At 42.7% G+C, this 27,146-nt stretch overlaps 1 protein-coding gene across 2 annotated transcripts in view; it reads right to left on the reverse strand.

Annotated features, from left to right (window-relative positions):
- Positions 1–5,137: 5,137 nt before the first annotated feature.
- Positions 5,138–27,146, reverse strand: part of LOC126036610 (leucine-rich repeat and fibronectin type III domain-containing protein 1-like protein) — a 57,316-nt gene continuing 35,307 nt past the window's right edge. The window contains exons 1-3 of one of the 2 annotated variants that reach the window (XM_049796586.1): positions 25,381–25,453; positions 16,305–17,699; positions 5,138–5,871 (exon numbers count right to left, since the gene is read on the reverse strand). In XM_049796586.1, coding sequence (XP_049652543.1) covers positions 5,361–5,871; positions 16,305–17,680 — 1,887 coding nt within the window. In that variant the 5' untranslated portion in view covers positions 17,681–17,699; positions 25,381–25,453 and the 3' untranslated portion in view covers positions 5,138–5,360. Of the gene's footprint in view, positions 5,872–16,304; positions 17,700–25,380; positions 25,454–27,146 lie in introns of those variants that run through there. The other variant, XM_049796584.1, reaches the window with a different exon arrangement.

Consider the following 27,146-nt stretch of genomic DNA (forward strand, 5'->3'; position numbering starts at 1 on the left):
CCTCTGCCTGTGGCTCTCTCTCAAACTCACTCCCACAGAGCTCCTGGCTGGGAGACGGGAATGGCCTGGGGGGGACGGGGAACGAGGGCTGCCGGGAGGAGGGACTGCTCCGGCCAACTGGGGAGGCTCTGTGACATGCCCGTACCCTTGTGCCCTCTCGCTCTCTCTCTCCAGCTGGTGCAGGACAGGAGCAGGGTGGAAGAATACTTGAGCCAGAGCCTGCCGTACCTGGGGGACGCTCAGGCCACCTTGCGAGAGGTGGCCGTGAGGTTCATCGGTGAGCCACAGCCCCCGGGGTCCCTCATTTGGCAGAGCCCCAGCTGCCCCACGCGGGGCCTTGGCCTCCCTCTCCCACCCCTGCCCACGCAGGTGGGCTTGGTGGCCGCCTTGCGCAGTCCCACCCCCCCCCTCGGCTACTGGTCTTCCCTGGGCTCAGCCCTGGCGAGGGGGAGGAGGGCGTGCAGCCCAGGCGGCAGGGCTGGGGCTGTGCTGCTGGGAGCACGCTGGGGAGCGGGAGGTCTGACGACGCTCTGTGCCTAGGGCTTGCTGCACGGACCCCGAGGGACCAAAGCAGGGAGAAGCTGGCTGAGATCTGCAGGGGTGAGTAGGGAGCATGGTCTGGAGGGGACGCCTGGGGGTCTCTGCAGACACGGGGGGGTCATCTCGGCTCTGTTTCTTTCGGTTGCAGCTCTTCAGCCCATGCAAGAAGACAGCAAACCCGCCATCTGTTCCCTGGCACTTCAGACCACCCTCATCCTGAACTCTCCAAGGGTGCAGCAGACATGGGGACGCAGCCTGCGAGCACTGTGCTGCGGGTGCTGCTGAGCCAGGCAGAGGTGCAGCTTTCCTCGGGAAAGCAGCTGTATTTTAATAAAGCTGGAACAACAAGCCCAAACCCACAGTGTCCTCAGGTGTGTCGCGTGCTGAGCAGACAGCATCATCCCTGGCCTGTCCCGCTGCCTGCAGGACAGCTCGCCCCTCGGCACGCCCTGGCCCCAGGCTCGTTTTACAAGTTTATCCCTCCGCGAGTCTTTCTCCAGAAGAAGCCGCGTTTGTTCACCCCCTGGGGAAGTCTTTTCCTTAGGGAGGCAGAGGGCAAAGGGGAAATGGCAGCCCCCGAAGGAATCGGGATTGCCCGGAGAGCTGCCTGATGCCCACGCTTGCCAGCAGCCCTCCAGAAGTTCTCCTTTGCTTCAGTCCCAGAGTCCTTCCCCACGCACAGCAGCCTGGCGTGCGGGGATGCTGCTTTGAGCGACGGCCCCGGGAAGGCCTCGGGTCGCAGCCCCATCTCATGGCCCTGCAGCAACCCTCCTCACGCTTCCACTCCCACAGCTCAGCCGAGACCCAAGAGGAGAAGCAAGAGGTGTGCCGCAGGGGCCTGCAGTCCCCTCCGTCACGCAGCGAGGGTAGGGCGCAGGAAGGGTGCGCCCAGCTCCGGCCATCCTCTGGCTCTCCCGGCATCCCAGCGAGGCCCCAGCATCTGCTGTTGCTGCTTCGCCACTTTTCTGCCCCGTGATGGACTCGGGAGTTTCCAAGCAGAGTCCAGACGTGATAAGGGGGCAACGGCGGGGGGACTAGAGGAAGAACAGAGTGCCTCCGTCACCATGAATGCCTCACAAGTGGTCCTCTGGAGACCAGGGGGCTCTTAAGAAGGCTGGACGAGCAGCAGAAGGCTCTGGGGCATCACAAAGACCTATGGAGAAGTGCCGAGGGGACTGAAGTGGTGTACTGTAGAGCCTAGGGGACCAGGCCCCCAGTCCAGTGGGGCTTCTTAGGGTGCTAGAGGTCCCGCAGAGGGGCCTGGGGGGCAATGAAGGCCTCAGGAGGGATCCTGAGAGGCCTAGAGCGATCCTGAGACAGCTAGAGGGCAAACGGAGGAGTGTGCCCGAGAGCCCTCCACTGGCCCCAGTGAAGGCCAACGGTGGGCTTTTGTGTGCAATGAGGGCCAAGGGCCGGTTCCTGAGGCTCCAAGGGACGGTGCAAGGAGGCTAAGAGAGGGCTGCTGCGGGGACCAGTGGGCAAACTGAGGCTTCTAGAGCACATCAGAAGGCGCGCTGGGGTGCTGAGAGGTTCCGAGGGGGCAACCGTGTCAGGCTGAGGCAAGTCCAAGCCATCCTCCGCTCTTCGCCCCCACAGAGGCCGGAGCGCAGCCCCGCCACAGGCCCAGGGCTCCTCTGCCCCTGTGGTACCACACAGCCATCCCCCCGTGGGCAGCAGGCAGCCGTGGCCAGCCTGAACGCCTGCGTGCATAGCAGCTTTGGCAGTGCCGGTACCGGAGCGCTGAGGTGGCATTCCTGCTCCGCCACTGCAGCACCTGGTGGGCAACAGCCACCATTTCCCCCCTGCTTCTCGCCCTGCTGCCCTGACAAGCTCCGAAGCTGCGGTGAAGGCACCAGGCTCCTCATGGAGCGGAGGGGAGAGATGGCAGTCCTGAGGCACAGAGTGAGGGGCAGAGGCCGTGGTCTCCTGTGGAAGAGCGATGATCCTCCCAACTTCAGCCATGTTCACCGGGAGAGGCCAATGCTCCAAACGACAGCAGCGAGGGGAAGCAGCAGGAATGAGGGCGGGTGAGAAAGAGCATGGCCTTTATTGGGCCTTTCCCCCCCCCCAACTACTGCTCCGCTGTTGCCCCCTGCTCACCTAAGGTTATCCTTTACAGCACCGGTTATGACATCCCCCCATTTTTTCCCCTCCACAATCTTTCTGAAGGAGTAATTGCTTAAGAAGCAGCTTCCTGCTGCTTTCCACATTTTTATGCTTCTATTATAGAGATGAGAGGAGTTAAGAGTCATCCTCCAATAGCCTCAACCTCTTAAAACAACCTGGAGAAACACACCAAACCCCAATTCCATTTCCAAGGGAGAAATACTTAAATCCAGTATGCCCCTGCTACTGCATGCAGAGAAGGATGATGCTAGCACAGCTCATACTGGTTTGACGCTCTTCTAATGATAAGATGGACAACCTGGGAGCAAGAGAGAACAGCAGTTACAGAACAGACTAACACGCCATCTCTGCCTGTGGTCCAAGAGCCAGCAAAAGGGGTAGGCTTGGCTGCTGCGATACCTGTGTTAGGTACATACATGCTATGAAGTGTCAAAATACAGCATTTGCAGCTACAGTCCCTGAACCCCACCTGATGCTGCTCAGCCATGCAGCATTTCATGTTTAACAAGTAGGAACCAAATAAAAGGGCATGACAGAAATTGCTACTGGCAGAAAATGGCAGGATATTACCAATAAACAGATTTAATGTACAGGTGGGTTGAGCCACTCATGATACTCATAGCAATCAGGCTGCAGTAATTAAGAAAACCATGTTCAAATTCCAGCATTAAATTTTGTGTCTGGCCAAAGACGAGTTAAATTTGCTTTCTGGAATAGGTGGGGATTACAAGAGCATTTAAAATCAGTGACCATAGGCAGGTTCAGGTGGTTGTACCTTAGGAGCGCCAGTGATGAGTCTGCGGCCCTGGAAGGCAGACAGAAGCCAGAAGAAAATCCAGGAAAGCACGGACACAGTCATCATCATCTACATAACAAGAAGCATCCATTTGCACAGTTGAACATATAGCTTTTTTTTTTTTTAAGAAAACTAACATGAGTGTAGCTGCATAGTCTTACCTCACTGTCACAAATATGCCTGATAACAGAATCCCTTCAAATTACTTTTTCCTCCATTTATGGTTGAGTATCAAAACAGAACATAGGCCTCAGCAAATCTGTACATCACAGAAACATCAAAAAATGCCTCATACTTCGGTAGTTTGTAAGACTAACTATTAAAATTTAGTACTTAATTCCTGTGTAGTTAAACAGCATTTGGCTGTCTGCCAGGTAACTTTTCTTGGTCCATTCTTTCATATCCAAACAGGAGAAATATTTCAAGTCTGTTAAAGGGACAATCTTAGGAAAAATACTTTTCTTTCTGTTAATTGCTAAGTTGCAACACAATCACCTTAAAAGACACAAGCCAGTCCCTCAGCTTGTAAGCCTCTCCTGTCAACTGCTTTCACATTCCATTTCTTGAGGTTTAATAAATAAAAGGTATTCATGTTTTCTCTTGTTTTGCTTTCAAAGCCAAGTATCAAAACAACGCCAAAAAAAATCACCAACTAATGAGGATGGCAGAAGGGACATTTTGTTTAGTCGAGGTCACTGGCTCCTCGTAGGCTTTGTAAAAGTTATTTCAAAACCTAAACTTCAGGCCCATCTTGATCTGACAGTATCCCTTGAAACAAAAGGAACATTTCATTATTCAATATGATGTGTTAAAATTACTTGACCAGACACATTCACATAATTCATCTATCAGCCACTTACATTACAGTTCATGCATTATTACAGAAATAAGAGACTGATATAAAAGCCATCTGAAGATGCAGTGTCACAGTGAGATAGTGCAATGTGCCTCAGGACACAGAAGCTTTAATCTGTGGGTCCTCAATCAACAACTTTACTAACAAAAAAGAAAAAAAAAAAGACCTTCACCAGTACACTTTCAGAGGGGGAGACTATGGCATGGTTTTCAGCATAGCAAAAACGTGCACAGTGAAACACATCTAATTTCAACTGGTTTGTGAAGTTTTACAATTTAGAAAGAACAAAACCAGGTCATCTTCCTGCCCAAACAAAGCTAAATCTGACTACCAAGAACAAGAGGAAGTTTCTCAAAGGCACAGTCTCGCGAGATAACAGCTGTTACAAAGCAAACAATATGAGTTCGTATTTCTGTGCCACTGAATAATTGAGAGAATATACTAAAGTACTTAAAATACTTCAATTTTCTGTCTCCTTTTTAAGAGTGTGTATATATATATATAATATTTTTTTTTTTTTCTCCTGTGGGCAACCTCTGCTAATTTTACTTGTTTTGTGAGCAGCACATATACAACATACCTATGGCAAAAAAATAACTCAGTATTGAGAAACTAGTAACTTCTTAGAACAAATCATTCCTTGAAGAGATGAGTTGTTTAAGCTGCTAAGTGACTCTGCTGTGAGAAAGGAAGTCTGAGGATCCTGAGAGTACAATTTTGCTGCTGGTTGGTAACCAAATGAAAAAATAGTGCATTGCACCAAAGTCAAACCTAGTAGAATTTAGCTATGCTGCTGCCTTGATACCAGAGGTGTACGCTATAAAAGAACCAGTAAAAAAATCTTGTAAATCACACACTTATATTTAATATATTGAAACAAAATAGTTAAGAATGCAAGAACTGTATACAGATTAAAAAAATATTTTTTAAACCATCTGATCTTAAAAATAGACAATAGTAGTGAAGCTTAAAATACAACCACTCGCATTAAAATGTTTCAAGCAATACCACCTTGGTGTGTCCTGTTCCATCAAATGGCCATTAAGATAACGGATCAGTTGTTAAAAAAGTTGTGTTGGTTGGAGTCACTTTTTCACAATCCAAATCTACAACAGTTTTTCCTTTGATGGAAGAGCCCGAGCATTCCTGGTGCAAACTTTCCCGCCTCTCTGCAAGTTTAGAAGTGGATCGAGCCATCGAGCCACTTTGGCTTCCATTGGTTTGAGAGCAGACATTATTAACTTTAGTAGTTTTATTTTTGTGGTGGTTGTTGTAGACTTTATATTTCATGAGGAGAATGAAGATGAAAACAAGAACCGAAGCCACAATGATACCCCCAATAATGATGATCATGGTTCCTCCAAGAAACTGCGCGTGAAGGGATCGGCACTGTTTGTATTCTTCCTGCGTTGTAAACTGCACGCATCCGATCACTCTGGTTGCGGTCAAAGATGTCAATCCGTCATCATAAACAGCAAGAACACAGAGGTCGTACTCACGTCCTGCAACCAGATCAGTCAAGAAGAAGGATTTACTAGCAGCTGGAATCATCCTGGAAGAGAAAATGAGTACAGTAAACATCCAAGTTTATTGAGCCTAAGAAGAGCTCTTTTGACTATCAATGCCACTGTGAGGAAACTAACAGAGCAGAAGATGAGCATTGCAACTGGACCAAGCAGCAAAAATCTAGCATTCCCTAGGTTTCTCGGTAGAGGTGAAAGATACAGATTTTAGCGATGGCAATATCTTTACCTTGGCTATATCAAACAAACATGGACTAGAGTGCACACGCTCGCCAATGGCTAGAGGAGAAGTCACACTTGATCTATTGTTTTGATCTGCATTATCTTAAATTTCCACAGTTTCAGCATAAAAGGGCATAACATGCTCTATACAGAATGGAATACGGTCAGCCTATCAAAAAACCATAAAGGAACTGAAGCAACATACTTAAGGACTTAAATGGCAGAAAAGGATAAAACTAAACACTGTAAAATGTATTTTAGTAATTTTATATACACAGGAAGCACATTTTGAACATTGAGGGAAAAAGGCAAAATCAAACCTGTGGTATACAGATTAACCTTATTTCCATCTTGTAACAGCTCTGTGATGCTCAGTGTCTCATAATCAGGTGACTGGTAAGAACAACCAGAGCAAAGCGTAAGCACTTGCAACTAAGTGGTATCATCTGTAGCCCGATAACAGCATCTACTGAATTGCTTACCTTGATGCAACCCTACCACTGAGATTGTTCTATGTCAATTCCAAATATTCCCTTACCACAGTGTAGCACTGGTACTAAATTGACGTATGAGAAGGATCCCTAAAGAAGAGTATATGCTATATTACAAATTCCCACAGACCCTAGTCATGAGCATACAAATCACAGTATCTCATTGCAGACCAGCTCTCCAGATGTTTGTCTCAGATTCCTCTCTGGAGTAAAGTAACACTGTTGCAGAGGAATCCCTGAAACTACATGCATTTATAGTGGGTGGACACACGGCCATCTTCTGGCCACAAAGGTGGTGGTGGTGGTGGTGGTGGTGGAGAAGACTAACTGCTTGTCATAGAGTCTTTTCCAAGTAGTCATTCATGGGACTAAGGACTCTACAGTGCTTAGACTGGAAAGAAAGAAGAGCTACACCTTCAAAAAACCATTCTCCAAACACATGGCTGCTACCACTTCATTTTTAACAACTAAATTTCTGTGACTATGAAAAAACAAAACCACTCCCTTGTCGATGTACATGTGCTATCACAGATTCATAGAAACATTAAAAGAGGAGACCCCCAGAGCTCTCTAGCCCAGCTTCCCATGCAGAGCAGTACTATCACAAACAGTAGATCAGGTCAACCACACTTCTGCCTAGCCAACACTTGAAAACCTTCCATGAGCTCTCTAAGCATCACTCCAGCATTAAACTACCCTCCTACTAGATATTTTTCCCCAAATGTCTGATTTGAATTTCCCAAACCATAACTCATAACCATTGCCCCAGCCTTAATTTATAACAGCAGCTTCACAGCCTCCAAGAATGTGACCACGTGCTGGGTTTTAAGGCTAATGAGTTTTTACTGCAGGAAAAAACAGGGTTTGAGAGGAAACTACACAAAGATTCATTTGTCAAACTGAAACACTCAAACAACTCCTAGTGTGTACATAATGAGATATTTAATCCAACATTAATGTAGGAGGAAACGTGCAAAGCTAGCAACTGCTTCAGACCAGCAGAACAAGCCCTTCAAATTCCTCATGGACACTGTTACTCATTCAGAGTGCAGGCAATGCAGAATGAGGTCTCCCAGCTGCAAGCATTAACAACAGACTCCTCCCTTCTCTGCCCTGCAAGCATTACTTTATGGAACAAGCCTTTTGTCATGATTGTTGCTCTGCAGTTATACATCTCTTATACCTGCTGACCATTAAATCCTCAAAGTACATCGTGCTCCTTGCTCTTTCCTGTCTTCCACAAATTTAATTCGGTGATGTCATTATCTAACGTTACACCATGCCAAAGAAAACACCAAGGTTGTGTTTCTCACTGGACTAGGACTCTGGAAAGTAATTCATTGATCCTTTGCTTTTCCAGGTACAATGTTTGGTGGTTTGTAGCTGGTGATTCTCCCACACTCACCACGTGAACGTGGCCCTCGATGCTTAGGTGTGGCTGGTGCTTCGCAGAGCACTACTCGGTTGGCTTGACATTCACCTTCCTAAAACATATACCATTATCAATTACCAGACAAATATCTAATAACTTTTTGGTCTTCTGTTCAGCCACATTTCACAGTGACCAGACACAACAAGAGAACACCATGGCTCAGACTGGACTGCATTCCTCCCTCAGTTCAAACACCAAGTTACACTGAAACTAAGCAGAAGATTCTTGCTTGTCATACAAAGGGATGTGACTGAGAAGATGGAGAATTTAGTTGCTTGCCTTCAAACACTAAAAGGCTTTGAAATCAGTCATGCCTCCCAGAAAAATACTTCTGGCAACTACATCCAACCATGGCACAAAGTCTAAAATCACTTGTCATCATCAAAACCGTCACTGAACCTCAGGGCACAATATGTAAAAAATTGAGGGATGTCATAGATAACCTCTGCAGAAGAAGACACCATTAAAAAGACCAGCTAAGCAACAGGAAAGGAAACACCACACAGGAAGCATCTTTCTAGTCTTTAGGAGTCTGCCCATCTGTGAGAGGGAGGTGTCATTGCAAAAATTATGCAAAGTACAGTTTTCTAGCTTAATGTCCATATTATTTGCCTTATTCAGCAGCCTTTGATGCTCACTTTTGTTCTTTCAAACAACTTTCTGCAGTACCTTATTGTCAGGATTATTCAATGAAGAGTTCTGTATTGAAATTTGACTAATTTCCATGGAAAGCTATGAACAGAATATGCTATATTACAGTGTGCCCAGCTATTGCTGAAATACTTTTATAGTAGCTGTCACCCAAAAGAGGATGTTCTAAATCTTTCTGATCTCCTGTGCAAATCTTCTGTACAAATGTTCAATAAGACCAAATATATATTTGATTTCTATTGGCTTTTCTGGTAATACAAGGCTATTTTCAGCTCCATGAATAAGGAGAACAATGTAGTCTTGATAAGGTTTCTTCACTGGCTAAGCAGTTATTCACAGACACGTCTCCCGGGAAAGGTAGCTATTTTGGCATTTTTAGGAAGTTTCAAATGAGTAAGGACAAAAACTACAAATGAGTAAGGACAGCTCACAACTGAGTAGGCAATCTGCCTCCAGCCATGTCAGTAGTTAACCTCTGCATGTTTTCTCGCTTATGCCTGCAGAGCATTTACTTCTGCAGTATAGTGTTCCCTTTACCATATTTACTTTATTTCAGTAATGCTATAAATGATCAAATAGCAGTTAAATTCAATCAGCTTGACAAATTAGCACAAGCTTGAGTATAGTGGTTGTAACAAAGGCAGGTCTTTAGTGCCAGGCTGTGGTGAATGGCGAGGACTTGTAGGAAAGGCCAGAAAGCATGTAGGTAGATACTGGGAGCAGCGTATCATCTGAAAGCTTTATCATTCTATCAGAACCCACAGAATACAGTTTAGAGAGTGGCGTCTTCAGAACAAACATCTCCATTAGCACTTAGTTTGACCCAATAACAATTTAAGCACCATTGACTACTTTGTAGGTTTGTTATGAAACATACTGGGGATGCCATATGACCCTCGATGGCCCCAAATGACTGGGATATAGAGGCATTGAAATTCTAAGCGGGGGTGGGGGGGTGGGGGGGGTGGTGGTTGGGGTGGAGGGTAAAGCTTATCAACCTCTCAGTGGAATTGTTCCATCTCAAACTAAGAGCTTGCAGCAATCAAAGTCATTTACTTAAATAATTAGTTTGCATGAAAGACATTTCACAATAGTGATACAGAAACCCCAAACCCACGCCTGCCAGGAGATTCTCAAATCTCCGGGATGCAAAAACCTTTTACTTGGCTATTCTTTGGGTGGTTTTTTTTTTTTTTTTTGGTCTTTTTTTTTTTAATTCTTCAAGAAATGTTATTATGTTGTTTCACAATTACTACCCATGAGGTTTTTCTCTAAAAAACCTCTTCATTTACATTAGAGTTTCATCAGGAGCTCGCTTCCCATTACCTATAAAAGCTGCCAAAACTGTGGTTTTTAAACACAATTCCACCAAATATTTTTTTTTTTTTTTTTTTTAGCTGAAAGTACACTACCTTTTCTCTTACATCTCTAGTATCACAGACTCTCCATGTTGGCCCACAAGCACCATCTTTCAAATGGATCAATAGCAGAACAGTGTCAGATTTAAACGAAGAGTGCTAACGTAACTGGTTTAACAGCACTAACATCTATAAACCATAATCCGTGCCAGCATTTCCCCTGCCATCTGTAGTCAGCCAGTAACAAGTAAAGCCCTTTGGTAAAAGCTCAACTGTAAAACCTGCTCACAAAACTTCTGACAAAACATCATTTTGTGAGATTGGAAATATTTCCTAGCAACTTTGTCAACAACGACAAAATAAACTGAGCAGCTCAAAATCGAGATGGAGTCTTTTGTTTGGACTCTAATTGATCAATGATACTGCCCATAGGAAAGTGTAATACTGTGGCCAGAGTGCCTCAATTTAATCACGTTTACTTTGGCCAATCCCCAATCCAACACCACCATTTTGAAGGTTTGAAAACCAGAATTTCTTTTCTGCCAGTTCAACTGTTCAGTTGGGAAGGGAAGGATGGGGATGAAAGGAAGGGATGGGAAATTTGACGTGTGGGAGGGACCCCAGTGACAGGAGGTCTTTTTGAACTGATTCTGTCAACAAACTCCTGAGCACCCAGTTTACTCAGCTGATTAAAGGGATTAAAAAGCAATCAGTATAGAGTCTGTTTTTTTCACAGAAACACCCACTGAGACCCAAATACAATCTATGACATCTGTGGAAGTAAAAACAACAACAACAACAACCACCATCCTAAACCAGCATAAAATCCTAGACCGTTACTGAACCTAGGCTGCTGGCTGCATTTTTCAAAAGAATTATTTTCACATGGTTCATGCTACAGTCTGGAAACGAAATGATTGTGCACCAGAAGATACAGACAGTTATGAAGCATTGACGGCAGGTTTCTTATTTATCAAGCTTTCACAAAAATCATGCCAAAATTTTTGATAGAAGCAATGACAGCAATTGATTCTTATTCATACTATTCTTAAAAACCCCCCATACTTCTGCATCAACAGTACGAAAGGAAACAGGGATGTTTTCCACCTCCAAAAAAAGCACAGCATCTTAAATGTTTGGGAAACAAGACATTGATATTTCATATTTGAAAATAACGCAACAACTACCATCCATCATTTGCACCTGCAGGGTCTTTGATAAACCATAATGCAGCTCCAGCAGCAATCAGGTGGGCAGCCTCATTAACAAAGATCACGGGGCATGGGAAGGAGGGGAATGAAAATGCAGAAGTGACTCTGTGGTCTGAGAAAACCAACTTTGTAAGGGTAATCCTGATTAACTGAGCATGCAGTCAACTATGAGAATGTAAGGTTTTTCCTCAGAAAGGGAAACCTGAAGGAGAGATTTCCAAGGAGAAACTCCCTGAAAACTGCCATGACAACTGCTACATTGCAAGATAAGGAAAAAAAGATACCAAATTTAAAGCCAAAGAGTGACAAGTCATGTGATATTTACAGATGTCAGATGGCTCCTATATTTCTGGACTTCCATTGCTATATCCACCTTTTTGAGGAATGTCTGCTAGCTAGGTGAAGAAATGCAAACATGACCACTTGTCCAAGATTTCCTCCTGACAGCCACCGCTGATGTGCAGGCTTGCGTGGATAACCACGGCAATCCTGACGTACTCCCAAATCACTACAGTTACTGCACACGCATGCAGCAGCTCCACCGGTTGAGAGGCATGTTGCACCCCCTGCAAAACTGAGTCCATCCCTACAGTGCATGTGCAGGGTCCAGTGTGCCAAGGGCATGCAGAAAGGAAACACGAAGTCTTATGGCATGTGCCTGACCAATGAGGAGCTATAAAACCTCTTTCAAACTTCACTCTTTGAAATCTAGCGTGGTCCTGAGGCTTTCCATTGCATTGCACTGAACTAATTTAAGAATTTTTGAGCAGACGTAGCGTGGCTGATTCCAACTGCTTTTCACGCAACAGATGTAATCATTGCTATATTGATCTGGCAATATATCACCTTTTCCCCAAGAGTGACAGCTCTGCCCTTTAAACAACAGTACTTTGTACTCCATCTTAAAAGTGGTCTGCCTCTCAATTTCTAAGTTTTCCTCTCAACAGAGAAAACAAGGACATATTATCAGCAGTTTTATGCAATATATAGTCTCTCAATTATCTATAGAGAAGCATCAGTATTAAATACTCATCTTCTAATTTATAGCATGTAGTTGCAGCTAATTAAAGTTAGATGATCACTAGCTATTAAAGATTAAATTCAATGCTTAGGAGACTGTTGCCTTTGATGTTATGAGATCCAGCTTCTAATTGACTAGGACATCAATCAGATTGTTATGAAGCATTAGTAATCTGCTGCTTATATCAACTGTGGTAAAAATTGAAGTTTAGCCAGCCTAGCTCAGACATACAAAATCACTTTTTTTATCTTTAATTTGCTGGCCATTTGAGGAAGCACTGGCAGACAAAATAGGAGCACCTACAGTTCCCTTCAGGGCATTTTGAGCATCAGTTGCTGCCCCACTTCTCTTTTGCACAGAGAACAAGGCTACAAGAGAGGGGTCACCCAGGGTCCCATGGTGATGAGCCTTTTATCCCATAACCTAACGCAAGGAGTCATCTTCATAAAGATACATATGAACTCTATCACCATACAAAAGAGGAGCATTTTCATCTATACGTACACACAAACATGTGCGCATCATGACAAAGCAGCAATAAAATAGCATGGCTTCTCTCCGAGATTAATTATTGCTTTCTAAAGCTTGTATAATATTTGTCACTACTATTTTAGTATCGAAAGGTCAGTTCTGCTGATATCTCTTCCCCAAGACTAGCACTAGAAACCTGGGCAGGACACTTGAGCAATGACAGTTAAACTAAAATTATAGCATTGTGAAGTCCAAATTGCGCAGGAACTGTAATCAGCATCAAGACTGTAAGCTGTTTAAAGAATACAGATCCATTTATTTCTCAGAGAAGGAAAAGCTGCACAAAGTGGCTATTACAATTCTTGATTCACTCTATACGTGGCTGTACAACAACAGTTTCCGACCTTTCTTCCAAAAACAAACAAGGCTCTTACTTTCAATACTGATGCTTTCCGCAAATTGCTACCTGCACCTTAATTTACCAACTCTGGATTGTTGCTACTCATCTTGCCAGATGCTTCACTCTGATGCAATTTTCTTTCTCCAGAGCTAATGTCTGCCTTCAATTTTGCTAACCCCTGTCCCAGGAGATGGGTCAGTGTGATAGTTTCCATTTCACAGAAAGAGAGGAGTTAAGTGACTCACCTGAGGCAACAGTAACTGGCAGAGCCAGAAGCACAACTCCTATTTTCTTTTCCACATTCACCACTGTGAAAATCGCTGTGTGGCCATATGTTGTGAATCTCCCAAACTGGGAACAACAAGGAGCAATTATGGTGCACTTATGTGCAAGTGTACACAGGCAGCGTAACCATGTGCAGGGCACGTATGTTATTCTCACATACACCAACGGATAGTTTGATTGCAGTGCAAAGGTAAAATTAGGAAGAATATCGTCTCCCTCACCTCCATAGGCTCCTAGCATGGGCACAGATGAACACACACTTACCCACACTTACCTATCCAGAGGGAGAAGGAAAGGGAAAGATGAGGAAAAATAAAGGAGTCAAAGGAGCAACTTTGCAAGATAAAGCAAAGTTGCCATAGCAACTGCTCTTCCCATGGTACAGCTCAACTTGACAGAAGCGACAGGTTTCTGATGCATCCTGAATCGCTTAATACTTTTTCCAGGCAGCAAGCTATTGCCTGCCAGAAATAAATTACACAGTGTCCTCTAGGTAGAAGGAAGCTTTTCACCTTCTGTAAACTCCTTTGGCAGCACTGAAGCACGTCTGCTGCTGGGTACACTACTGCACATCTATTTACATCTTCATATATCAACAGACTGACTCCGTGAAAGAGATGTTTGTATACCTTACCAGAAACATGGAGTCTGAGACCGTCTTGACCATGCAAAGGGTCAGCAAATAATCTGGGGAGCTCCTGTTTCTCCAGTGCACATTAACACGCTCAACTTAAAAAATTCCAACATCTATAGCATGACTTGAAGTAGCAGTTGTTCAGATAAATGCAAATGCAGAATTGCTGCCCAATTACGATTCCTCTCACTTTAGCACAAAACTTCCTTTAAGGATCTATATTTGATGATTACTCACTGTGGGAACGGAATGAGAACGCACAAATTTTCATCTTTGAGATGCCCATTATGCTGCAGTCTATTACATTGTATTATTTGAAATCACTGCTCTGTGATTTGAAGCATCAAGTATTTTATGGTTTTCTTACCAACCTGAGCATTTCAGTTAACAGGAATCTGGCCTGAGAAAGGGGCATGGAAATATAGTATTCTTCCCCATTTCTTCTTTCGGAAAGAGGCTGTTCAGCAGCAGTATTCAAGTCTATAGATTTATTAACAAGCTACCACACTAGTCACCGATTTATTTTTAGAGACTTTGGGAAGTTTAAAACTCATTGAGAATGAATAGTTGCAATTGTATGAAGGCTGCCAAATTGGCTGACCAGCCATTATGGCAAAGGATGAAAAATCCCATTAAACACCTCTCTCAAACTACTGGCCATGCCTGCGATGCACCTACCAGCTCTAGCTGCTTCTCACTTTGCTTGCTTCATTTCACTTTCTAGTGGGAGAATTGAATAAAATCCCTTTAGAAACCCCAGTTACAGCTATCGAGACATCTCTGCTTCACATTTCCCTTCATTTCGCAACTTTGAGCTTCTCTCAAACAGCAATGTCACAAACGTTGTCACAGCTGACAATTAAATGAGGCTTCATCTTCCAGCCGGCTCCCCGCCATCCCTGTCAGATCCCAACAAGGCATCCTCCCACTCCCTCTTAAGAGACCCTTGCTTACCCTGAGACCTCCTGCTTCCTTTCTAGCTCGTAGCCGTGACAACGGGAGGATGGATGGCATCCTTCCTCAAAGAGACTCTGGGGATGGGCGTTTTAACACAAGACTTCTGAAAATCCCAAGTGACTGTAAAGTGAAACGTCTGTTTCAAGGACTTCATGCCATTTTCATACACAGTTCCTTTTTTTTTTTTTTTTTTTTTTTTTTTCCTTAAACAAGAATTTGCTTGCAATGGTAGGTATTTGAAATAGGAATCGCAGCAGAATGACTACTCTGCATTCCTTTCCTTAGGGGACTGCTTACCAAAGCACTAGATTTGAACCCAGACTTTCAGGTATATTACTGAAGCTATTAGATATCATTCTCCTTTCGCTTACTCCACTCCAAACTTTAGTGCAACCAGTGGCATTACATTAGAAATAATCATTATCACTCATTAGAAAAAACATTATCACTCTGTTTAGAGACGTTATCATCCTTACAAAACGCACAACTATGAAACGCTAAATCCAAATCAAATGCTAGCTCCCACTTTCAAGTCATTCTACCCCTCCTTATCCCTTCCACCCCTGGTTAATCCCTATAAACAGAAAGGCATATAATCAGAAAGACAACCAGCCCTGCCTGCATGAGGGAACAGCTATAAACGTAATCTGCATGCTGTCCATGGAGACTTAAATAGTTATTCCCAAGTAAATTTTACTTCAGCGGACAAATGTGAAAATCACACAAATACCTAAAACTTTCCATGCAGTGTCCAATTCATACCAGTGAATTTTATCCCCGTGACACCACAAAAGTGGAGAAAAGGAAACATGCAGCAACTGATACAGGCTGAAGGTTTGGCTTAACATGGTAAGGCCATAGCCATATAGGCAGAACATTGCTTTGGACATCTCACAACTTTGGGCATCTTGATTTCTTCTCTCTTCCCCATATTTTTAAGTAAAATAATTACACTTAATCAGCATAAAAGGTAACTAAAATCTCCATCTCAATTTCCTTAAATGTTAACAACTAAGATATTGCTCATCAGCATCACTTGGTCCATTAAACTGGACTATGAAACTTAATTATGTCTGTAAAGAGTTTAGAGATCCTCAAGAGGCAGCACAGAAGCAAATGTATTATTAGTTTTAATAGTGTAACTCCTCAACAACAGGAGTTTAATGAGCAAAGACTCAGGCAGCCATTGCCTCCTCATCCCCCCATTTACAGTTACTCTTTGCAGGATAGCTCTTATTACACAGAATATGTCAAATTATGCTCTCCTTTTTTCTTACTTCCACTGCCTACTTCACAGAGGTATGAGCATGGGAATGTGAGCAGCATTACCTGTACACTAGTATGTCATCAGCAGAACTGTTATACTGAATCTGGTACATTCGAATCCCAGGAAGGTGATGCTGAGAAGGCCACTGGATAAGAGCAGAAGATGATGTCAGCTCAGCAACCATGACCACCTTCTCTTGCTGAGCCTTTGTTTCATTTGGAAAGCTGGACTTGGCAGATATGAGAATATCTGAGGGGCCAGGCTCCACATCTTTATCGCAGTTGGTGCTGTTAGCAAGGTTAGGGTACGGGGTAACGAGGAGTTCAACTGGAGCCGTTGACTCTCCCGCAGCATTTGATGCTATGCAGGTGAATGTGCCCTTGTCAGTCAAAGAAGTAACCAAAATATCCAGAGTACCATTCTCATAAGAAATCGTCCTAGATGTGTTAGAGACCAGCTTCCCATCAGGTGAAATCCAGCGAACGTAGGGATCTGGATCGCCGACAGCTTTGCACTTCAAAGAGACACTTTGGCCTTCCGTCACTGTTAGTTTTGGGGTTCGATGCGTTATCATTGGGGGTTCGCAGACAAATTCCTCCTCTTTAATAGACCAAAAGTATTTGCCCATGAGTTCTGGTGGAGAGGCGCAGGTTTCTAGATCATCTTCTCTGGTGAGACGTCTCAGCCACACGAGTTCACAGTTGCAGTGCAAAGGATTCCCTCCAAAGCTAAGCACGAGGGATGAGAGTGGAGATCCTTTAGACTTGGCGTACACCGGTATTCTGGAAAACAAAGGGTCAGGAGGGATCTTTTTCAACTTGTTGGAGGTCATGTCTAGACGGGCAAGTTTGTGAAGGTTTGAGAAGATTCCCTCTGGCACAAACTCAATGAGATTATGATCCAAACTGACTGTATTGACATTAGAAAGTTTGGCAATTGTTTCCCAAGGAACATTAACAAGATTGTTGTAGGACAGATCCAGGTCTTCAATTGTTTCAATAAAGTCATCCAACGACCCAGGAGAGATATAGTTTAATTGATTGTTACTGAGTATTAAATGTCTAAGGTTAATTAAACCTTTGAAATGGTCTTCATTGATGTAGGTCAGTCTATTACTATCCAAGTGTAAGGCGTGAAGGCCTTTAAGATCAAAAAATGCATAAGGCATAATTTGACTTATTGTATTCCTTGATAGTGTCAAATGAATTAGATTAGTCATGTTTGCAAAATCTTTTCTCCTAAGTGTAGTGATAAAGTTATCCATTAACCTTAGTTCGGCTGTTCTCCTGTCAATACTGGGGGGCACAAAGAGAAGCCCCGTCTTCGTACAGAGAATTGTGAAGGATGGAGACAGGTTTTGACACATGCATCTTTTGGGACACATCATGGCCTTCACGGCTGTGCTAATAACCAGTAGATAGATAACCAGCCTTTCCATCGTAAGAAAAATAACAGACCTAAAGGGGGAAAAAAAAAGAAAAAAAAAAGAAATCCATGTAAATGTATTTTAATTGGGCATTAGAAATAGGTTTACATTGAAGTTTTCATTACAAGTCCGCCTGTGCAAACTGGAAACACCTTCCAAGACAATAATAAAATTACTGGTAATATTAACTTGGATGTTTTTAGAGATAAGAGCTTCTAGTTCCGTGCTAGTTTGGCTCCACTTTCTTCCTGACAGCAACACTTAGATTGACTGTGAGGCAACAGTCCATCACTACTGCTTCTCCAGGATGCACTAACAGGGTTATCTACCTACTAGCAGCTCTTCCCAACCACCAGTGTTGACAGTTGTACTTTAATAGGTGGAACAAAGCAACATGTGAAGCTGATACTTGGTGAGAGGAATGTGAGGGGTGGGGGGAGCAAATAAATATACAAGATTTTTTAGGTTAATACCATCTACATAACTTTCTCTACACACATCTGACTATTTGCTGGGACTAGAACCTCATTTCAAACTGCGTATCACTTCCTCACTTTGTGATTATGCTCCCCTCACTTTCTTGCCATTAGAGATGTCCAACAACTTTTTTGTCTTACACCTCAAGCTCGTCTATGTCCCTCCTCAGTTTGACCTGTACCGAGCTGTGTGCTTTTTGTAGAAATGCATGTTTTAAGGACAAGGGGTTTTTTTCCCCAGGAGGTGGCAGGGGTCTAAAACTTCTACAGCAAATAAGAAGGAGAAATACATTCAAAGGCACTTCTGAAAAGCAAGGCTGTGTTCAATCACAGAAGCACGTATATATTTTTTTTCTGTGCAGCACAGGTAGCAGCTTTAGAAAAAAAATTTTCGTAATTGCACATGGGTTTGGTCAATGAAATTATCTCTGCGAAATCTCATGTATGCCAAGTTATTTCCCATTGTACTTGAAGTGCTTGCCTCCTATACCAAGGGGAGATTTTCATTTCTACTTTACCTCCAGCTGGCTGGAAAATTGCTAAGTGTAGTGACTCAAGTAACCACAAAGGCGAAAACTCCCAATCTGCAATGAAAAGGACTCAAACTATGTGTTTCGTGCGAGTGCCCTGGTACAACTCAATTCCAAACTCTAGCTGGTGAATCCTACTCCAAAAGAAGGGCAGTGGTCTTTTTGCAAATGAGCCCATGTAGTTCTACTTCATATCTAAGTTCTAGCACACTAGAGATCACAGCTGGTTAAAGTTAGTTCCACGTGACAATTCCTTCATATAGTGGGTAAATGCAGTGTAAAAATAATCAACTACTGCCTTTGAGCACAAGCAATGCAACACAAGACATCGTCCTCAGTTGAGCACAAAGTTGGGGACAACATAATCTGCTGAGTCAGCTATCTGTAAAAGAGACTACCAAAGCTTTTGGTTACAATAACACAATTTGCTGTAAGTCAGCAGATGCTTACAGTATGTTTGTGGATTTGGGTTTTTTTTGTTTGTTTATTTGTTTTTTGTTGGTTTGGTTTGTTTCACTTTAATGATTTCCATGAGCTAGAGCTCCTTTACAGGGCAACAGATCTTTGAGATACAGAATTACAGTATCACAGTTGCAGAGTCTGGAAATCAGTTTGGTTAGATCAAATTTAAAGCTCCACAGAGGGGAAAAGAGTTATTGAAATCAATCCATTGCTTATACAGTATTATTAACTCAATTCAGAGAGCATGAAACTCAGTCTAAACCTCTTAACCATTGCTACATATTCATGAGAGGTTAATCTTCAGTCGTATGCAATTCTGACCAAGTCTCTGCAACTGTAAAGTATTTTGTAAAAAGTAAACAAAAAAGAGACAACCCAATCAACCAAACCCTCTCCAAAACCTCTGAATGGTTAGAGCACAGACACTATGAGAGGCAGAGAGGACAGGGCTTAATCAGCCTGGAGAAGAGAAGGCTTTGGTGGACCCTGTTGTAGGAACCTTCTTGTACCTCTGAGGAGTTTATCAGGAAGATGGAGCCAGGCTCATCACAGTGGTTCATGACGGGAGATCAAAAGACAAGGGGCAGAAATTAATACAATTAAGGTTCAAGCTGGAGATGAGGAAAAAAAATTTTCTGGAAGCAGCTTGTCTGGAAAGGTTGTGGGACCTCCATTTTGGGATGAGGTGACTGGACAAAGCCATGATCCCAGAGCTGACCATGCTTTCAGCAGGAGATGGGACTACAGACCCTCAGACTTCTTCCCACCTGTGTTATCTTGTGACCTAATAACCATGAGTACCTCCACATTTTTCACATTTCAGCTGTAGCTCTACAAACTGTAGCCTCTGCCTGTCTGATTTTTAGTGCTGGTTTTAAATTCCATTTCCAAATGTTGCTTTTTATATTTAAGGGTGTCAGTTCTATGCAGAAAATGATACATTTTCTGTTAAGAACAACAGAGTTAGGAAAACAAATACTACAGTAGAGTTTGCACAAAGTGAGTTCACTTTATACTTACAATTTTTTTCTAATAAGCATCCTCTTAGTAATGTCTTGCTTCCTGATAATTTTTTTCTCAACAGCTTTTATAATATTTAATGTAGTCCACTACAAACTTTATCTTCCAAGTATTTGCTTTTTTAAGAAACTCATTTCCACTGTCACTCTGTCCTGTGCTCTGAACCCTTCTTGCCTCTAATGGCTCCACCTTTTCACTTCTGCTAGGTACAAATGATTAATGGATGCACAACTATCCAAAACCAGGCTGCTGTGCAATATTGTAATTCCCTTGTTTTGTCATTAGCAAATATTAATGCAACATTAATGGATTAACTGCCATCTGGGCTGTAAGAAACCTGGACAAAACCACCACACTTAAACCATTATTCCGTTAAAAAAATAAATGTTACTAATGTGAAACCATGGCACTAAAATTAATGATTTTAAAACCAACAATGAACATAGTACAACTACTCTTACAAACTATATAACCATCGCAAAGAAAGGGTGACTTGTAAAGAAAAACTGCATATAAGTGAATTACTGCTGTTGTTCTGGATTGTTGGTAAAAGCAGGTTTGGCACTATCACCTAAGAACCGCATCAGCAACATACCTGACTGCATGGTAATACAGTAGTATTTTTAAAGACAGTTTAATCCACACCACCTCAACAGAAGGCAGTAAAAGAAATTAATTTCATACTTATAAGACTACCCACGGATGTAGGACATGCAGGAAAAAAAATTTCTCTGAACTGTTGCTTATTGACTCATTTCCTCAATTACCATCTGCACAGTTGCAGCTTAAAGTTCATGCAAAAAAAAAGAAATCAGTTGAGGTAGTCATTTAATTGCAAAGTAATAAAGACCTATAGAATAGAATACTTCCAGTTGGGAGGGACCTGCAACAGGGGGTCATGTTCTAAATATGTGCAGTGACAGGTTTTTTTTCTGTTTTCCTACAGCAAAACATTACTAGGTGACCACTACCTATCATTTGTAGTCGAAATGGCATTTAAAGGAAGGGATATTTAATTCCAGCAATTCACAGCTATTGGCCTATTAACTTTGTTCTGTTGGAAGGAATTCAGGTTGCCTCTGCTGTAAATATAACATTTTCAACAGCTTTAAATTGGTAGCATGGTATAGAGATTTCTTACACCCTGAAAAACACACACTGTGTGAATAATGATGCGTAAAGCCACTGTTTTACCAGCTTTAAGGAAGAAACTCCATCTTCCAAAGAATGGTCCTTTGTCAAGTGCCTTTACTGGGGAATGGCACTTTTCTCCAACACAAAGCATACTTATTTCAGTAAAATCTGTTTCCTTTTCTTGTGCCTAGCTATTCATTTTACTGGAATTATTAGCAACATATATTCAAGTACCTGGTTTCCAGCCTATACTTGTTTACGCTGCATCTATTTGGCATTCATCTGCATCTTTCCCTGGAGTTTAAGGGGTGTAGCTATGTCTGTTTTTTTGGTTCATTCTCCACTGAATGGGGTTCCTGACTCACATGTTGAACATCATTGCCAACTATTCTACGCCCAGATGTATGCCATGTCTAATACCGTCATCACCTCCGCCTTTGCCTGTTCAAAGACACGTCTTCCTGCTATTTTTGAGCATGCACTAAAGGCTTGCTAAATCTGTTATTCTCTTATCTACACCATTTAATTGCTCGGCACTGGCCTCACACAGTACCCTGAATACAAAAGCTGCAGCTGCATCAGCTTCTGATCGTACTCAGGTCTGTCCGAGAGAGACCTTGGCTCCCTATGGCACAGAAATTTTGATATAGAGAGGGAGGCAAATAGAGACTAGGTATTAGAAACAGCTATTTCATACCTTGCACCCTCATCACAGAGAAACACAGTCCGAGATATTTCATCCACTCAAGCATTGCTTTTCCAACAAACAAAATTAAATCTGATACAGGAGAGGCTAGCCACTGCTGAGTCTGGCCAAGATGAGCAGACTGTGCTCTGACATATTTCAAACGCAGATTGTTTGACTGTCAGACTGCTGTGACGACCTGGTTGCTGCACAAGACAGGGGCTCGCCATCACCATCCTTAGAAGAAAAAAACAAAAACTTTTTCTTGAGGGAGGCTTTATCATTATCCTTTTCTGATCCAGAGTTAACCACTATGCTGGAAAAAAAGTCTTTTTAATTTACCAACAATTAATAATGTGCTTAATTTAGTGTTGCTTGCCTTACCCGTAGGTGAGCAAGAAACACTTCCAGTAAGTGTTTAAGAAGTATCTTGTTAATTTTCCTTCTTTTTTTTTTTTTTATTCTTTTCCAAGACCACTGGAAGTAAATTTCCAGACACACTTGGGCACAGAGCAGATTAGCCACAAATCTGACAGCCAGCATTTGTCCAACCCCAAATTACTATAATTAATATTAATACCATAATTAATATTAATACTAGGATTTTTGGGGTAATTTTTTTTTTAAATCTAGTTCACAGCATAAAAGGAAAACCAAACCATCTAATGTTAAAAATAACAAAATATAGAATATTTATTCTTTTTCCTGGCATTATTCTTCAGACACATCAACTATGCAGGTGAACCCATTTGCCTTTTCCTTTTTCACCAGAAGGTGGCACAAATAATATCCACCTGTGCACAGTTATTGCCTGCCACTCCTCAGGTGGATGGCACTGGGGAAGTGTATTTATAATGCACAAAAATCACATTTCCAATCCCCACTATAGAGGTGCAGAATAAGAAAAGCAGAAGTAAAAGCATAGCAATAATTTTCATCTCCACGTTCATTTTTGCCTTCATTTTACCTACTTCAGTCATCTGTCAAGTGTGTTAGCGAACCTGAAAATAATCTTTTTGGTTTGTTTATTTTGTGGTTGTTGGTTTTGTCATCCCATTGCCTCCCCCCCCCCCAAAAAAAAAACCCAAAACCCACAACAACTAGTTTCTGTCCCATTTCCTAAACTTTAGTGCATACCATATAATGAGGAAGGTATAGAACGAATTACCAACAAAAGTTTAAGTGCTTTATGGCTTTATTGTGTGAGTATCTGCACTCCCTCTGTCTCTGTCTCTCCTTTCTATAAGGGCCAGAGAGCTCATGATAAGCTGTGCTGATCTTCCCCACCCTGCCCCCGAAAATCCTGAACTGGAGCCATTAAATCTGTGGTTGAGGTAGCCAGGGCACCAGTGTAAATTAGGAGAAATAGCTCCTGTGGGTTTTGATGAACGGTCCAAGGTCTCCTGAAGATGTACTTGATGAAAAGCAGAGAGTGAATTATGTATTGATGTTTTATTTAAGGGTAGAGCAGCTTCTGGTGCAGAGAGTCTGGAGGTAATGCTACTTCAGAGTTGCCATGCTGATAAACGAGCTATTCTTAGCCACGCTCTATCTCTTTCACAGAGGCTACACTCAAACACAGCCAATATTAGCAATTAGAAGCATTCATTCTTTATTGGAAGATCTATTATGAATTGCAACACATCCCACCGCCCAGTCCTAGCACATTGTACCTAGCAAAGTGTTTCAGTACACGTAAAATCGTATTGGTTTTTATCTCCCTGGCTTCACCACCTGCTGCTTGTACTGGGGAATTTGGTGGACAAACAGTTCCACCTTCAGCTAATCTGAATGTCACGCTGCAGGTGATGCTCTGTTAGCAAGGGCAGCACCTCCCTGGGGACCGCTGAAAATCTGGGAGAATCACAGAGAGTTTTCCTATTATTCCCACTTGTGCAAGGACTGTTTGAGATTATCTGACTCTTAACAGCCCCTATTTGACAACAAAACTCTTGGAAATACATAAAGCACATTGTTCTGATGGACAGTGAATTTCAGATGAACATGCATTTTTTTTGGACATTGATTCTTTCAATTCTTAAGATAAACAGACAAGCATAATTAATGTTAAACAACTGAGACAACTGCTCAAAAATATTCCTTCGAGGGAAGGACATAATGATCATAGCAGAAAAATGCTGTACAGTTTAGATCACACCTTCTTACTCAGGAAAGGCAAATTAGATCCCTGATGGAACAGGTCTGGGTCTGGTGGATTAATGCCAGTAAAATCATGAAAAGTTTGTAGCTCCATATCAGAAACAGCAAGTCAGAACTTCCCCACCAGGAGATGGAAAAGTTGAAGCCTTTTATCAAAGCAAAAATACTGCTCTTTGAGTGTCTGGAAATTTAGGAAAAGAGGCATGATAGAAGCAGAGGACTGTGTAAAACACCATGCACCAACCACCAAAGAAAATTGGAGCTCCAGCTTTAAGACTCTCTCAACTCCTCAAAGAGGTTGTTGGAGTTTTTATTTTAGGATAGTCTGGAAGAAATTTGGTGACATATTTTACAAGACAATAAAAACCACAAATGGCTCTTTATGACACTGAAAGGGGAAACTTTTGCTGCTTAAACCAAAATCATCTTATTAGAAGGGCCTGGGTAGACCTTTTGTGGATAGTTTCTAGATATACTTTAACCACTGTAACATAAAATGCCATAAAATATCCCTCTCTGGGTAAAGAGGACAGGAAGATGAGTCAAGGGTCTTAAGTCTCCATAGCGTATAACTTCATTCTGATATGGACAGTTAATATTTGGAATAGGGTTAATTGCCCCTCACTCATTTAACATCAAGTATTTGGATACACAATGAACTATCCCTGTGCATTCTGCAGTCTTGCCTAATCCGGTTGCTCCGGCATGGTCCTAATTTCTAAGGTGAATTTAGTTTCCTGTCGTCACAACAAACTGTGATGCCTTCTAAAAGTTTTCTGAACAACAAGGAAGGAAGAAAAAAAGGAAGGAAGAAAAAGAAGGAAGGAAGAAAAAAGGAAGGAAGAAAAATGAAGGAAGAAAAAAGGAAGGAAAAGGAAGAAAGGCAGAAAAAAGGAAGAAAGGTAGAAAAAAAGGAAAAGAAAAAGAAAAAAAGAAAAGAAAAAAAAAGAGAGGAAAAAAAGGTATGCAGTCTTGCATGCTGTCCTGGTGTCCACTGGGGTGCTTAGCTGCTGGCTGGGGTTAAACCCCGACACATGCCTATGTAAAACCCTTGACATGAAGCTTTGTTAGTGCAATTGCTGTTACCACTGAGGGAGAAGGGATTGCCCAAAGCTCCATGAGTCTCTGTGTAGAAGCCAGCGATCTAAGGCATCGATGCTAAAAATAGCAAAAAGGGGCCAATTACGAATGGCATGCTGCCGAAGTGCCGCAGTGCTGGGAGCTGCGGCATCCCGATAAACGTACCTGCGAAAGACGGCGCATCTCCCTGCAGGCTTCAGAGCCAGATACCGCTGCTTTGCATAAAAGACAAGCGACAGGGTTGTCTGACTTCCACTGAAGCGATGCTCACACGGCAGCTGCATGAAATACAACAAACTCAACTTTGTGGCAGCCCTCAGACAAAGGACTTTGAGACAAAACTCTTAGCACTGAATTTGCATTTCCTACTTGTGGCCAACAGATTGAGGGACGGGATTCTGCTCCTCTACTCCGCTCTGATGAGATCCCAGCTCTGGGGTCCTTGGTACAGGAAAAACATGGACCTGCTTGAGCGGGTCCAGAGGAGGGCCACAAAGATGATCCGAGGGCTGGAACACCTCTCTTGTGAGGGCAAGCTGAGAGACTTGGGGTTGTTCAGCCTGGAGAAGAGAAGGCTCGGGGGAGACCTCATTGCCGCCTTTCAATACTTAAAGGGGGCTTAGAAGAAAGATGGAGACAAATTTTTTAGTAGGGTTTGTTGCAATAGGACAAGGAGCAATAGTTTTAAATTAAGAGGGTAGATTCAGACTAGATATAAGGAATAAATCTTTTATGATGAGGGTGGTGAGACACTGAAACAGGTTGCCCAGATCGGTGGTCAATGCCCCCTCCCTGGGAACACTCAAGGTCTATGATCATTCTATGATGATTCTATAATTCTACTTACGCTGGTGTAACGTAGAGGTGATAGCCACTTTCTTCCAGCACAAGGCAGCTTTCAAGAGCGGTGTGCAACCATTGCAAGGGCTTATAATACCTCATAACCACTTCAGCCAAACCTGCATGAAACTCCCCTGAGATCACACCTGTCACCTTCCACATTTAGGTTTACAAACAGCACACACAATGCAAATTGTGCTGCTCTCTATGATCTGACACAGAGGGATCTCTACACACTACCAAAGTCTGATATTAGTGCATTTTTTCAGTGAAAGCTCTCACACAATTATCAGCAAGGACAATTCACTGTGTGTTTACTATATTAGCTATTGTAGTGTTTCCAAAAGAATTAACAAATTTATTTATGATTTTTCCCTTTATGAAATTATCCACTCCATTCCAAACAATGATTACAGAACACAAGCAAGTTCTGGTATTTCTTTCGACTAATTCAGTGCAACTAGCTGTTTATCTTGACAGGCTGCAGAAATAGGCTGGCAGTTCTCATGCAGTTCAACAAGGGGAAGAAGTGCAAAGTCCCGCACCTGGGGAGGATCAACCCCCTGCACCAGTCTATGACAAAAGAACCTAGGGAGAACTTTGTATGAAGAATTAAAACCAAGTATTCTACAGCTCACTGCAAAAGCTTTTCTGACTCCAGTCTTGGCTGCAAGAAGAAATTGTTCCAGCACTTAAGTTTCGTGGCACCTCTTGGATGATCTTGACTTATTGGTCAAGAGTGCTGGAACAGCATTTTATTACTGCATAGCAACCCCAAAGGAATTACAGTATTGCCATTAAAGCACTACACACTTTTCATAAATATTCATGAAGTTCAACAAGGCCAAGTGCAAGGTCGTGCACATGGGTCAGGACAATCCCAAGCACAAATACAGGCTGGGCAGAGAATGGATTGAGAGCAGCCCTGAGAAGGATTTGGGGGTGTTGGTTGACAAGAAGCTCAGCATGACCTGGCAATGTGCGCTCGCAGTCCAGAAAGCCAACTGTATCCTTGGCTGCATCAAAATAAGAGTGACCAGCAGGTTGCAGGAGGTGATTCTGTCCCTCTACTCCACTCTCATGAGACCTCC

Source organism: Accipiter gentilis, chromosome Z, assembly GCF_929443795.1.
Source record: "Accipiter gentilis chromosome Z, bAccGen1.1, whole genome shotgun sequence".
Taxonomy (NCBI): Eukaryota; Metazoa; Chordata; class Aves; order Accipitriformes; family Accipitridae; genus Astur; species Astur gentilis.